The sequence below is a fragment of the Echinops telfairi genome, unplaced genomic scaffold, assembly GCF_000313985.2.
Source record: "Echinops telfairi isolate 266 unplaced genomic scaffold, ASM31398v2 ScPeMD7_60;HRSCAF=208, whole genome shotgun sequence".
Classification (NCBI taxonomy): Eukaryota; Metazoa; Chordata; class Mammalia; order Afrosoricida; family Tenrecidae; genus Echinops; species Echinops telfairi.
The window spans coordinates 30,917,745-30,931,851 of record NW_022103958.1 but is presented as its reverse complement, the minus strand read 5'-3'; the positions used below and the strand labels follow the sequence as shown (position 1 = coordinate 30,931,851).

Below are 14,107 nucleotides of genomic sequence, written 5' to 3'. Positions count from 1 at the left end.
TGATGCATTCCAAAATTTGAAAGCTGCTGATCTTGATTGACCCTCCAAAGTAGGGGTAAGGGTTAGAGGCATAGTTAAGCAGATATTTCCATGTCAAGTCCCAAAGATAGATCAGGCACACATCCACATCTAGGAATGGAGCAGACTTCATACACGAGGCGGCAGAATCCAGAGACCAAAGCTGGCACTCCACCATGCCACAGAGGACTGTTGTCAGGGTGCAGAAGCTGCTGTGGGAGGTCTGGGTTAGAGTATGAGTTGTGGAGGGGGAAATGCTGCCCTGGGTTTAAATACTGCTAGATTTTAGTCACTGAGGAAATGAACTTTTCTGAACTTTAATTTTTGCATCTTTGAAAAGGGAATAATAATTCCTACCTCTCAATGTTATAGTAACAAGCAAAGTAAAATTGTGAATCAAAAGAAAATGTCTACCAAGAATACACATCCAGCACATAAAATTAACCAAACACCAAATCCACTGCCATCACGTCAAATCAGATCACAGGGCCTCTGTGAGTCAGAATCAACTCCATGGCAGTGAGTTTGCCAATCGATGTTGTGAGGTGCCGATGAGTGGTTTCTGACTCGGCGGGCGACCTTTTGTACAACAGAATGAAACACACCCTCCTGGTCCTACACCATCCTCATCATTGTTACTATTTTGGAGCCCGTTGTTGGAGCCACTGTATCAGTCTCTTTTGTCAAGAGTCTTCCTCGTTTTCGTTGCCTCTCACCAAGCATGGTGTCTTTTTCCAGCTACTGGTCTCTCCCGACAACACGTCCAAAGTACGTGAGATGAGCTCTCACCATCCTAGCCTCTGAGAAGTATTCTGATTGTACTTCTTCCAAGACCGGTTTGTTTGTGCTTTTGGAAGTCCATGGTACTTTCAGTAGTCTTCATCAACAGCATGATCCAAACGCATCGGTGCTTCTTCGGGCTTCCTCACTCAGTGTCCTGTTTTCACATGCCTATGAGGTGATTGAAAACACGATGGCTTGAGTCAGGGGCACCTTAGGCCTCATCCTTCTTTTTCACACTTTAAAGAAGTTTTGTGCAGCGGATTTACCCAATGCAGTATGTCATTTGATCTCCCGATTGCTGCTTCCATGGACTTTTGTGGATGCAAACAAGACGAAGTCCTTGACTTCAGTCTTTTCTCCATTTATCATGATGTTATAGTGTGAGTATTTATTTCCTTACTTTGAATTAAAATTGACACTGAGGGCTATAATACTTGATCTTCATTAACAAGTGACTCAAGCTTAAAGCTGCAATATTGAAAGATTCTGTGGACAAAACATGAAACAATTGAGGAAGCATCAAAAGAAGATGGAAAGAATACGCAGTCACCATACCAAAAGAACTAGTGGCATATGATTAAGAGCCACGAGGTCCTGAAGGAAGAAGTCCAAGCTGCCTTGAAGGTGTTCGCCACAAACAAGGCTCTCGGAGTGATTGCTGGCTTTCCCATACCCAGTGCAAAATGCCGTCTCAGGAAATGGTGGTCGTCGTCATCATCATCATCATCGTCATCATCATCATCATCATCATCATCATCGTCTCTAAGTGTTCAACCCATGGGTACCATGTTTTCTTCCTATGTCCATCACAGATGATATGATTTAACTGTAACCGTCTTTCCATTTCTCCAGGATTTGACCTTCTGGTTTAGTACTCCAGGCAACTACTGCCCAGCAGCTGAAGCTAGGCTTCAAAATCAGCCTCATTTACCACTCGATCGTATTAAATCAATTCCTAGTTTTCCCTTTTGTTCATGTCCACATTGCCTGAGCACCTGCTTGGTCCGTGCCCAGTAATGCCTTTATAGAAACTGCATATGTAATTAAAATTTTGCTATTAAGTCCCATTAAGAGAGATATAAAGCAATCAGTAGAATTAGTTTTAATAATTTTTATATAACAAAAATATTATCAACATAAAAACCATTAATGAGATATCGACTTTTCTTCTTGGAATAAAGTCTTTGATATCCAGTGTTGAGTTTGTACCCATAGTACTTCTCAATCCAGATTTAGCGTGTTTTCTGAGTGCATTAATCGCATGTAGCTCAGGACTGTCATAATGGAGCTTAGGGCTCTCGGTCATCAGCCCATGAATAGAAGTAAGGCCTACTGGAAAGGACCTGTCAGATCTGAGCCAGCCCTACCTGGTAGACCTGATTTTATCTATAACTTCATTTCCTCACTCTACTCCTGTCACCCTGCATTCTTGGCTCTTCCTATGTCTGCACCTCCAGCCTCTTTCTTGGCTTTCTTTGCCTAAAAGGCTCTTTCCCACGACAACTCTATGATTCCCTCCTGCATTTCCTCCAGGTCTTTGTTTACACGTGCCCAGGGAAGCCGCACTCAACCTTCTCTGTATCTAGTTTATCACCCTCCTCACTCTCCATCCCCTCTTCAGGTTAATTATCAATACTCCATCTCTCTTACATAATTCCCTGCATTTTTACTTACTGTTTGTGTGCCCATCATGGCAGACTGTTCACCCCAGGTGTTTGCTGTTGTGCTTTCTGTGCTTAGACCATTGCAAGCACAGCACCGGGGCCAAACCGCTCGTGTTGTCCTTGCTATTGAACTGATGCTGACTCAGCATCACCCTATGTGTGCAGAGTAGAAGCACTCCATAGGCTTTTCAGAAGCAGGTCACCTCTTGGTGGGTTTGAACTAAGAACCTTTCAACTGGTAGTTAGCTGAGTCACCTAACCATTTATCCCAACTGCTGACCCTAGCTGCATGATAAATATATAAATACCTTAAGGTGGACATCATCTCATTTAATCTTTACAACCAGTTTATATATTAAATGAGAAACAAGTGCCATCTGCCCTGGTCGTCAGTTCACACGATCCCATGGCAGAGATGAGATTTTAACCGGAGTTGATCTAGCTCTAGAGCTCAAATTTCTCATCACTGGACCATCTTACCTCTGGGGAGGTGGAAGCCTTGACTCTCACCTTTACCTCTGCAGGTTCCTACAAATTCTTCCGCCCAAAGGCCACAAACAAAAAGTCTTTTGGCATGTTTGATGTTGCCTTCTACTTTCTCCTGCACTAACACACTGTTACGTAGCAACAGTCTGAGGACCTGGGTATAAAATGTGGTGACAGCTTTCGGCAGTGCTATCAACATATGCATTGTAGCTCTCAGGGCAGCCATTTAGTTGATGTTCTTGAAAATACATTTTGATTGCTGCAAAATTGCCCCTTCTCTGGGATCATATTTTGAGCCCTTCTATGTGAGGTGATAACTGAAGGCTTAGCAGGATAAAGACAGTGTTAAGGCAAGTGACAGATCATGAGCCATCCTTTAACAAACCGCACTTAGAGGGTGGGAGACTGCCTCCGAGGAACAAGCACACAGTCTAAAGTGAATTTCAGGTCAACCCAGGTGCACGGAACATTGTTTGCCTTATGCTCCATCCCAGACTCTGGGACCAGAGCCAGGCAACCTGACCTGGTTCACTGTGTCTGAATAAGGACCAGCTCAAACTTAGTGGTATAAATCACCATTTCCTCTAAATTCTGTGGGTCAGTGATTCACAGTGGACAGCAGGAAGGGTTTGGCTTCTCCATGACATCTGGACTTTAGCTGAGGACACTGCTGGTGCTGTGGAAACTCAGAAAGCAAGGAAGTGGAATCACCTGGGGATTTCTTCATTCACATGCCTGCTTCCGAGGCTGGGATGGCTCCCAGGCTGGCTCACATGTCATGAGAGACTGCCACATGTACCCATGGCTTCGCCATTGTGTTCTAAAAGGGGCAATGTTGAGAGAGAACATCCATTTCCGATCCTTCTAGCCGTCTGACAGGTCTGCCCTCCGCCCTCCCCCCACCCCCCAGCATCTTTGTGTGAGCATTCTGCTGATCCACCCAGGTCCAAGGGCGAGGCTCATTGGACTCCATCTCTTCAAGGAACGTGTCAAGGTCCCACTGAAGGAGAGCACGCATGATGGAAGATGCTTTTGCAACCCTCTTGGGGAAATACAAACTACCTCCGATAAAGAGGAGAAATATTGCCATGTGAACATCTGGCCGTTGACCTACCGGTGAGAGTTAGGGCAGGCCCATCAGACTTACACCAGACATCTCACTTGGTTTTGCCGTTTAACTGTGATAACTCTACACGTGTAACGGAACACTTGAATTGCAATCTCCTCATGTGCATTACAGTGATATGAATTCTTATTGAACTTATTGAACCTTTACCTGCTCTCAGAGTATACCCTCCGCTTTATCCGAAATTCCATGTTCCATAAGCTTTGAGCCTTCCCTCCCTTCCTCCCTCCCTCCTGCCTGCCCCAGTGGAGCTAGTGTTGCTTTTCAACCCCAACTAAGGGTATAAGTGTTGGAAGACTGGCCCTTCTTCACATCCATAGAGCACACAATTGTATGTAAGTTGTGATATAAAAGAAGAACTCATGGGGCCAAAAGGGAGCTGATATCAAAGAGTGCAAGAAAAAAAGAAAATGTTTTGAAAATGATGGTGGCAGCAATTGTACAACCAGGCTTGATCTAATTAAACTATAGATTGTTAAAATATCTGTAAGAGCTCCCACTAAAATGGAAAAAAAAAATAGTACTAATTAACTCAGTGGGAATCTGGAAGGGCTAAGTTGGAAATCGGGGTCCCAGGAGCAGGACAGCCCAAGGGCCCTGTGGTTGTCTGTCTTTCTTCTTCTTTACTGAAAGTCATCTGACCCCAGAGTACTGGGACGAGGAGTCATAGTCACCAATGAGGGTGACACAGAGGGCTGTTCCCCTTTGCCAGTCTCTGTACCTTCACCTTGATTCCGAAGGACAAAGAATAACCCATTCACACCAAGAAGCCCTGAAGGAGAAGCGAAACTTCTGTGGCAGATTTTTAGAAACCATGAATACAGCCTTCTTGTTTCATTTTTAGAACCTTGTCTCAGTGTTCCTCTGGGTGGTTATAACCAAAGGACCATGAGCCAGCTTCTTAAGAGGAGAGACCTACAGGGTCTCAGAAAATGAACTGCTTTGGGGACCCTTGTATGACCATTACAGAAAACCAAAGTCGAACATCAGTTTTGCTTCTTTCTTTGACTCTAGTTTCGAATATTTCCTATTGGACTGGGTCATTTAAAAGAAACCAAGCACCTTAGTACACAGTTCTGTTCTTCATTAATTCTGGAGCTTAATGACACATTTCTAAATTATTCTGTGGGGGAATAAAGTAACATTGAATAAGGTAAATCCACATTCCTTGACCAGTACAGTGCTCAACACTTTGTCATGCTCTCTCAGTTCAGCTTCCCCAGGGCTCCAGGGCAGGAGTCTCATTGCTCCCATATTCGGGGTATGCCACTGAAGTTCAGAGACATCAAGCATCTTCCTCAGGTCACAGAGCAGCCAAGTGACAATGCTGAATTTGGACCTAAGCCCTTTCTTTTCCACGGGGGGGAAAGACATGTTTGAGGAGCCTAGGGAAGGAGAAGAGAGGAAAAGAGCTGCTACTTATATATTCCTGGAATTGTTAAGAAGCACTTCATGGAAAACACAGGCCAGCACCACGTTGCGATGGTGTTGGGATGGTGATAAGGAGACTGGTGGTGGTCTCCTTCAGTTTCAAAGAACCGACTCTGTACAAAACATGGTGCCAGATGCTTTACAAAATTATTTCCATGATCACTCGTTACCCAAATGCATTTTGAGCATAACCTCTGTAGCTAAGCTAACAAAGATGAGTAGTCATGATGCCATGGTTTGCATGGTGACAAAGAGATGCTGCTACTTTTTGTTGTTAGGTGCCCTTGATTCTACTCCGAGTGACCCTGTTTACAGGAGAACACAATGCTGCCGGGACATGTTGCGTCAAACTGCGCACAGGTAGCGTTGCTGGCATTTTCCTCCAGAGCTGCCGGCTTCCTTCCATACAAACGTGGATACATCTGGAAATCATTTTCTTTCTTCTTATAGAACAAACAATCAAAGCACCCATTATGTCCTGATAAAGCTTACATGTTGGTTATAAAAATGTCAAAAGTACAAAGTAAATAAGTCCCTCTCATTTGTCCTCTTTCCAAGCCCTCAGTGAAAGTCACTATTGATAGTTGAATATCCATGTTTGCAGATTATCCCGTGCACATGGACTGTTGTTGTTGTTGTTGTTACTGCCTTCATAGTGACCCTATGCACAACAGAACGATGCACTCGCATGGTCAGAAGCCATTCTCACAGTTGTTCCTATGCCTGTGCCCACTGACACCGCCATTGGGTCAGTCCATCTCATTGAAGGAGCTTCCTCTTTTCCGCAGTCCTTCCACTTTACCAAGCATGATGTCCTCCAGGGACTGCTCTCTCCTGACAATCATCAAAATCTTGCCAACCTTTCCTCTGAAGGAGCACTCTGATCTTACTTCTGCCACTACCGATCGGTTTGTCTTTTTAGCAGTCTATGGTACTTTGAATATTCTTCTCCAGGACCACAATTCAAGTGCATTGGTTCTTCTATGGTCTTCCTTGTTCATTGTCCAACCTTCACGTGTATATGATGCAATGGAGAATACCATGACTTGTGTCAGGTGCAACTTAGTCTTCAAAGTAACATCCTTGCTCCCCAATACTCTAAAGAGGTCTTGTGCAGCACATTAAGCTAATGCAATATGTCTTTTGATCTCTTGATGGCTGCTTCCATAAGCATTGATTGATGGTCCAAGCAAGACAAAATCCACAGTTAATTATGGTCCACACAGTCAAATGCCTTTGCATAGTCAGTGAAACACAAATAGCTTTCTGGTATTCTCTGCTTTAAGCCAACCTCCATCTGACATGGGCAATGTCCATGTGCTCTTCTGAATCTAGCCTGAGCTCCAGGCAGTTCCTTGTTAATGTACTGCTGCAACCATTGTTGAATGATCTCAAGGAAAATTTTACTTGTGTGCACAATCAATGATATCATTGTATAGTTGGAGCATTCTGTTGGGTCACCTTTCTTTGGAATAGACAAAATATGGATTGCTTCCAGTCAGTTGGCTAAGTAGCTATCTTCAAAATTCCCTGGTATAGACCAGTGAGTGTTTCCAGTCCTTCAGCTTGCTGAAACGTTTCAGTGGGAATTCAGTCAATCCTGGAGCTTTGTTTTTGGCTAATACTTTCAGTGCTGGCTGAACGTCCTTCAGCACCTTGGTTCTTGCTCATATGGACCTCCTGGAACATCGACTAGTTCTTTTTGATACAGTTACTGTGTGTATTCTTTCCATCTTCTCCTGATGCTTCCTCCATCATGCAATATTCTGCCTATAGAATCTTTCAAGTTGGCAACTCGAGGCTTGCTTTTTTTCTTGAGTTCTTTCTGTTTCAGACGGCTGAGCATGTCACGTTCGGTTTTCTAATTCTAGGTCCCTGCACATTTCATGATCATATTTGGCTTTGTCTTCTTTTATTATTATTATTATTACATACTTTCTGTATTTTTCTTGGTATCTGATTCACATAGCATACAATTCCATAGTTCAGTCATTTAATCATATCAAGAGGAATTGTATAATCATAACCACAATCAGTTTTAGAACATTTGGCTTTGTCTTCGTGAGCTGTTCTTTGAAATTTCCGATTGAGTTCCCTGGCATCTTTTCTTCCATTTGCTTTAGCTAAGTTTCAGAGTCTCTTCTGATGTCTACTGCGATCTTTTCTTTCTCTCCTAATGACCTTTTATTTTCTTCATGAATGATGTAATCATTCATGCACATGAACTCATATATCAACTTTAAATTAAAAAAAAATCTTGGGAGGGTCTTTTTCTTCTCACTGCTATAATGAAATTGGGAAGAAGGGAAATGGATCCTTTCTGTCTCTATTATCTTTCTGCAATTCTGCAGGGATGCTATTCTGTCCATAAACCAGTCGTGGGGTCATGGTACAACATACGGGAAAGCTACTTTGAGCAAAAGTAAAAGTCCAACCAACCAGACTGAAAACATGGGACATTTGCAGCCATAATTGGAGTTGCTATTTGACTAGATTGTTGTGTCCCTAATGCACTAAGGAGAGCAGCGTGTTCATGGATAGTGACTATTGATGCCACGTCACTGTTACAGACACAGGTTAATAGAGTCTGTCTGAGCATTTCTTGGGAGGGAAAGAAGAAAGAAGGAGACAGGAACAAGGTAGTGATCACAGTACTTGATGAGTGCTCAATAAATATTAACCAGCATAAGACTAGTAAGAATTATTATTAATAATGTAGAGACAGCTTGGTACTGCAATCTCTACCTTTTGTCCCAAGACATTTGATTTTCCAAATATTCTATCCTTATGTTACAAAGTCTTTTCAGGTCTGCTAATAAGTGCCAAAGGGCATACCTCTCCATTTGAGGCCTCAACCAAAAGGCATTCAGAACAAGCCCTGTGGGTCAGCAAACCCAGCAATTGGAAAGACATGCCCAGAGGCACCCACTCCAGTTAGCCTCAGCCTGAGGGCACTCAGGGCCACATCCACAGGCCAGTAAGTCCAGTTTCCTCAATTCAGTGCCCAAATGCACTCCACAAACCAGCCTCTAGCACAGAAACACTCATCTTTACTTGCTCTGTGGGTTGGGAAGTCCACACTCCGTTCTAAACTCTGGCTTCTGGTCCTGCTGCTGCTGCTTCACCGATGGTATAGCTGTCTTCATGCTCCAAGAGGTTCACTGCCCAAGGATCTTGGGTCCAGAGAATGCGCTCCACTTCTAGCTCTTGCTAGTACTGAGATCCTTCCTCCTGCTTCCCAGAGGGCTCATCATATCCAGGTAGGACAGAATTCTAGGGAACCTTGTTTGCAGTTACAGGTGAAAACTATCCGTGTCTTCCCCCATCCCCTCATTGGCCCTTCCGGAAAAGGTCCTTTGCTGGGAGTTCGAGACTTTGCCTAGAAGACCCACATGAAATAATTAATTCCCTGTCCTGCAGAAGGCTAAGGCATTAATGAAAAACCTTCAAATAACACCGTCATATATTCTGATAGGATTCCCTCCAGAAAGGAAGCTTTGGTGATGCAATGGTTAGGTTCTTAGCTGCTAAGCAAGCTAGGTCCGTGATTAGAATGTACCAGTGTCCCCAGAGGAGAAAACGTAGCTGTCTGCTTCCATGAAGATGAAAAGTAACTTCCAATCGAGTCAATTCTGACTTGAAGCTATCCTCTAGGACAGAATCGAACCACCTCATAAGGTGTTTGAGACAAAACCTCATCTTTTTCCATCAGCCTCAACATCCTCCATCAGAGGGGGCTGATGGAGTTGAACTACCAACCTTCCATGAGCAGCTTGACTCCTAACCCACTGCACCACAGGGGCTCCTTTCAATAAAGATTAAAGACTAGGACACCCTACGGAGCAGTTCTACTTTGAACATAATTTCATGTTCCATACCGTCACTATGAGTGGAAATCCACTCAAGGACACAGAACAACATCTCCAAAGAAGTAACAGCGACTCAATTTTAAAGAAATCCCAACATGCCTGGAGTTCCTCGGGTCTGGAGAGCAAGTGTGGATAGCGTCATAGCAGGAAGCTGGAGTGGAAGTGATGTTCAGCAGGGATGTACATATTTCAGTTGCACTGGGAGAGGATATTTTAGGCCAGGAGAATGACATGGAAAAGCTATAAAGGTACACATGAACTTGGACATTTGTTTTCAAGAACATCAGGAGCTACATTTGGGTACGTATGGATGGACCAAACTTGGGGATATCCCAGAAAATCATCCATTTCTCCAGGAAGTTCATATGCCTGGAGTGCTCTTTGTGGGCAGCTGGCTGAGAAAACAATGCCCATTCCTTAAAGGTCAGTGTGAATGCCACCTCTTGCAGACAGTCTTCGCTCTCCACCCCAGCCAGAGTCTGCAGCCCATGAACCCTCATTCGAGTTTATCTTTGTTTCTTTTATCTCCCGTGACCAGACACACACCCGTTTATTAGGTCATTTGGAGTTATAGCTGTTTTCTCAGTGTAATTATTAGCCGAGCCCTCTTCCCCTTTAAAATATGTCTTGTTTGTTTGATAAAATATAAGGTCACCTGCTTACAACAGTTATCACTTCTTCCTTGTATTCCAATTAGTTACATATTGAGGTCTGGTGGCCCCTATTAAAATGTTCCTGAGAGCAGAGAGTGCATCTACTCATATTCCCAGTAGAGACCTTAATAATTATTTACTCAATTGCTTTCGGTAGAAGATTAGAAACTGTCAGAGTCTAAGATTTAGGTTTCCTTGTGTCCCTGGCATTGGCTGGTGTTGCACCTGCACCTACTAGGTGCTTGATAGGTCTGTAGATTTGGTTTGCCACCCACAGCATTATTCGAGCCCTTCTGGAGTGTGCTGGTGATGACTTTAGCACTGATTAGCAGCAGGTCCTCACAGACCTTCCCTTCCCTTCTCACTGCTTGCAAACCTGGGCAAGTGTCTCATTGACACGGTCGGTTGGTCTTAAGGCCCACAAGAAGATTTCCTTTGGAAAATCCAGGGTGTTACATCAAGAGTCAGATGTGTTTGTGTTTCATTTTTACGTAATCGCACGTTGAGTGACTAAAATCCTACTCTGCAAGATTGAACCATTCTCGTTACTAGGTCCCTGTTAGGAAATGCAAAATAAAAATTAATGAAGATGGATGATATTTCCATTGATTGGTGCATTGCTTTAACAGTTCATTTAACAACCAATTCTAGGTTTTTAGTTTCATTGCAATTAGTGTTATTTCTTGGGAATTTCTAACAGGGATTTCCACTCATCTCCTGTACCCTTCTGTGATACAAATAACCCAACTTGGTGGTTGTTCTTAACATTTCTAAGGTGTTCTATTGGCAGAAGTCAAAGGGACTCTGTTACATAAACTAACCCCTACTGCCCATTGACAGAATAGTTATTTGGATGTCCTAGTAACTTCAGGGTGTTGAGAGAGCATAGTAAACTGGGAAATCTTGGTTTTAACTTTGAATTTTTCTAGTTCATTTGGGAATGATAGACCAATCTCCCCTTACTCTCTCCTATGGATTAAGAATGCCAGGGGGAAAAAAGAGAAAAGAATTCCCCAATTATTTGAATATACATACTGTGTATACGCCGTGTTTTTCCGCACATTTTTAACGCAGTTTTTATGGTAAAATTAGGTGCCTTGGCTGATATTCGGGTTGGCTTATACTCGAGTATATATGGTCTGTGTGCATGAATATAAAGTGTTTATAGATATGTGTGTATCTATAGTACAACTCACCAGTCATCAGTCAGAGGCTGAATTCCAAACTCTATAAAACTGAACTACATGGACATTTTGAGTGGACTTACTGACACCCTTGAATAGCCTACTGGGGTGAGTCTCTTTGTCCTCACAGCGCTGTGCTGGGCTCGCTCCTCCTCCCTGGGGCTAGCCGACTGCTTTAAAAAGAGCCTGTGGTCAATGCCCCTGTGCCAAGAAGATGTCATTATTTCTTTGAAAACAAGCGAACAAAAGCTTTGGTGTAAAGAAGCCATAGAATTTCTTTTATGGATTTGGTTCTTTTATTTCTTTGCATCCTTCAAGGGAGTTTTCCTACTTCATCACTGTTGATGATTGCGGTCACTTACTTTGGGGTTTTGGGGGTGCTGTCTTGGGCATTGTAGGGTGCTCAACTGCCTCCCGACCTCTGTTCACTACTCTAGCATTACCTCCCCAAGTTGCGACAATGGAAATAGTTTCAGAAGGTGCCAAATGTCTGCCGGGGGAGAGGGTAAAAGTCGCTTTAGGTGGAGAACCGCTTCTTCGAAGCCTCTGAAGAAGCCCTTGAAGAAGGTGGTTGTGGCAACTGGTTTAAAGCAGCAGAAGCGACGGTAAAGCCAAGTGGACAGAGCCACATCTAGCTTTTCGAGTTGTTGAGGTTTGAACAACTATTATGTCCGACTGTATATATAATCCACTCTAGAAAAGGCCAGGCCTACAGCAAATATTCACTGTCAATTTTTTGTGGTTGACTTGAAGCGAACTTATCCATCATCCGTGACTCCAAGCATCTCCTTTTCTCTCTCGCCCTGCAAACAGAGCACGATGAATGTGGCAGCGGGCAGCACAACTGCGACCAGAATGCGATCTGCACCAACACGGTGCAGGGACACAGCTGCACCTGCAAGCCGGGCTACGTGGGGAACGGGACCATCTGCAAAGGTAGGCAGGTCCCTGGAGAGAGGGCTGAGTCCCGCCGCCCTACCTGGACTCTGCCTTCACATGGCGGATCCTCTTACCTGAGCCTGCCCGCGGCTCTGCTGCTGGTTGGTTAGTGTTCAACAGAGGAAGAAAAGTGCTTTGGGTCTAGCTTTTAGTTTGACAAAAAGCCAGGGGGGTGGGGGTTTCACGAGAGCAGCTCTGATGGCTAAGGTGGGCTCTTCTTTCCTGTGAGCCAACAGTTTGCTGCATTATTTTTTCTTAACTGCAACCCAGAAATAATCAAAGTACCATCACTAATAAAAGGCTTAAGAAATCCTAGTGGCACAGTGGTTTAAGCTTAGCTGCTAATCCAAAAGGTTGCTGACCCAATGGCTCTGCAGGAGAAAGGCCTAGAAACTACTTCCATGAAGTAGAGCCTAGAAAACCCTGTAGGGAGTTGTACTCCGTCACACAGCATCTCAGAGTCCGAATTGACTCGAGCACACAATGGCAATGCCATTGGAGTCCCCCTCCTAGTGACCCTCGGTTGGGTTTGCCTGGCTGTCAATCTTTCTACGGGCAGGCAGCCTTATTTTTCTCCCATGGAGCAGCTGGTGGGCTGTAGTTGCTAACCTTGCAGTTCACAATCCCGTACCTAGCCCACAGTACCACCAGAGTTTCTTATAAGAATGATAGAAAGCCTAAATTGATTTTGAGATTTATTTCCTAGAGTAGCATGCAGCCTTTGGAAGTTCCCTCTGTTTACTCAGAGGACAAGGGAGGACAAGGTTCCTGGCCACAGGCAAGGTGTCTGGTGGGAGTGTAAGGTTGCATGGCTCCCTTGTGGGTTTGGGAATGGTTTGGCCAATTACAAGCCAGGGTTCTGGCTTTTTTCTGCACTTAGCATCAGATTCAGAATCCTCCTACTGGCTCAGGAGGGCATCAGAAACTGGCTGCTGGTCCCCTCCTGGCTCTCTCTCCCACTTCCTTACTATAGTAGTTCCTGCCGTGCCTCCAACATGCCTACCACTTTCTTGCCATAGGGACTTTGTGCTTGGGGACACATCAGCCTCGATGCTCAGTTCCCTCCTGTTTCCATTCACATGCCTCCCCACCCCCCCCAATACAAGGCTTTCTTTGACCATCCCACATGTTTAATCTCCTACCCTTCCAGAATTCTCTTCACAAATGCAACTCGGCAGAACTTTATACGTTTATGTATTTGTCTCTTGAGTGTCCACATCACACTTGGGCTGAAGCTTCAGGAGAGCAATCATTTTATTATGTCTGCATAGTCTGGCCCCTGCAACTGGAACGGTGGGCCACATTCATTGTCGGCATTCACTAACCATGTTTGAACGACCTAAATCACCAAATATTAAAAAATACACAATCACATTGAAAAGGAGACACCATAACCCAAAACAGTAAATTTTACAAATTTGAAGCAATAAAATGAAAACCAAAATAGACTAAAATCTATTGTCTAAAATTCTTTCCCAGGCTCATGTATGAAAATGCTCTCTAAGACACCCGAGGCATTTTTTAAAATAAGAAAAGCATTATAAAATCAATTTGTAGAGCAATAATATTGCATCATCAAACATCAGATTTATTATTTACAAAAACATGTACCCATATTTATGCAAATGAGTAGGAATTGGAAAGGTGCTTACTGACTCCTCACGCTATTGCCCCTGGGGACAGTGTGTTAAAAAAGAGCATTCCTTTATTGCTATGAATTCTCTGTCATTGCATCTCTTACTGTGGGAATTTATGCAGGTGCGATTCCTGTGATTTTTAGATTCCATGGGGCAAACAAACTTGTGCTTAGCGTTTACAAGAAGGCTGAAGATATTCCCAAAGCAAAACACAAACATTCATGTGTTTCCACGGATTATCAGGTCCACTGCTGCATGCTAATGCCTAAATCAGAGGAACAACAGAGGGATTTGAGCTTCGTGTGTTTGTCCCCCCC

The 14,107-nt window shown here is 43.8% G+C and overlaps 1 protein-coding gene across 2 annotated transcripts in view; it reads left to right on the top strand.

Annotated features, from left to right (window-relative positions):
* The window catches only part of NELL1 (neural EGFL like 1), a 1,001,735-nt gene that overhangs the window by 605,513 nt on the left and 382,115 nt on the right, over nt 1–14,107 (top strand). For both annotated transcript variants that reach the window (XM_004711602.2, XM_004711601.2), the window contains exon 14: nt 12,028–12,150. In XM_004711602.2, the coding sequence (XP_004711659.2) occupies nt 12,028–12,150 (123 nt within the window). The remainder of the gene's footprint in view (nt 1–12,027; nt 12,151–14,107) is intronic.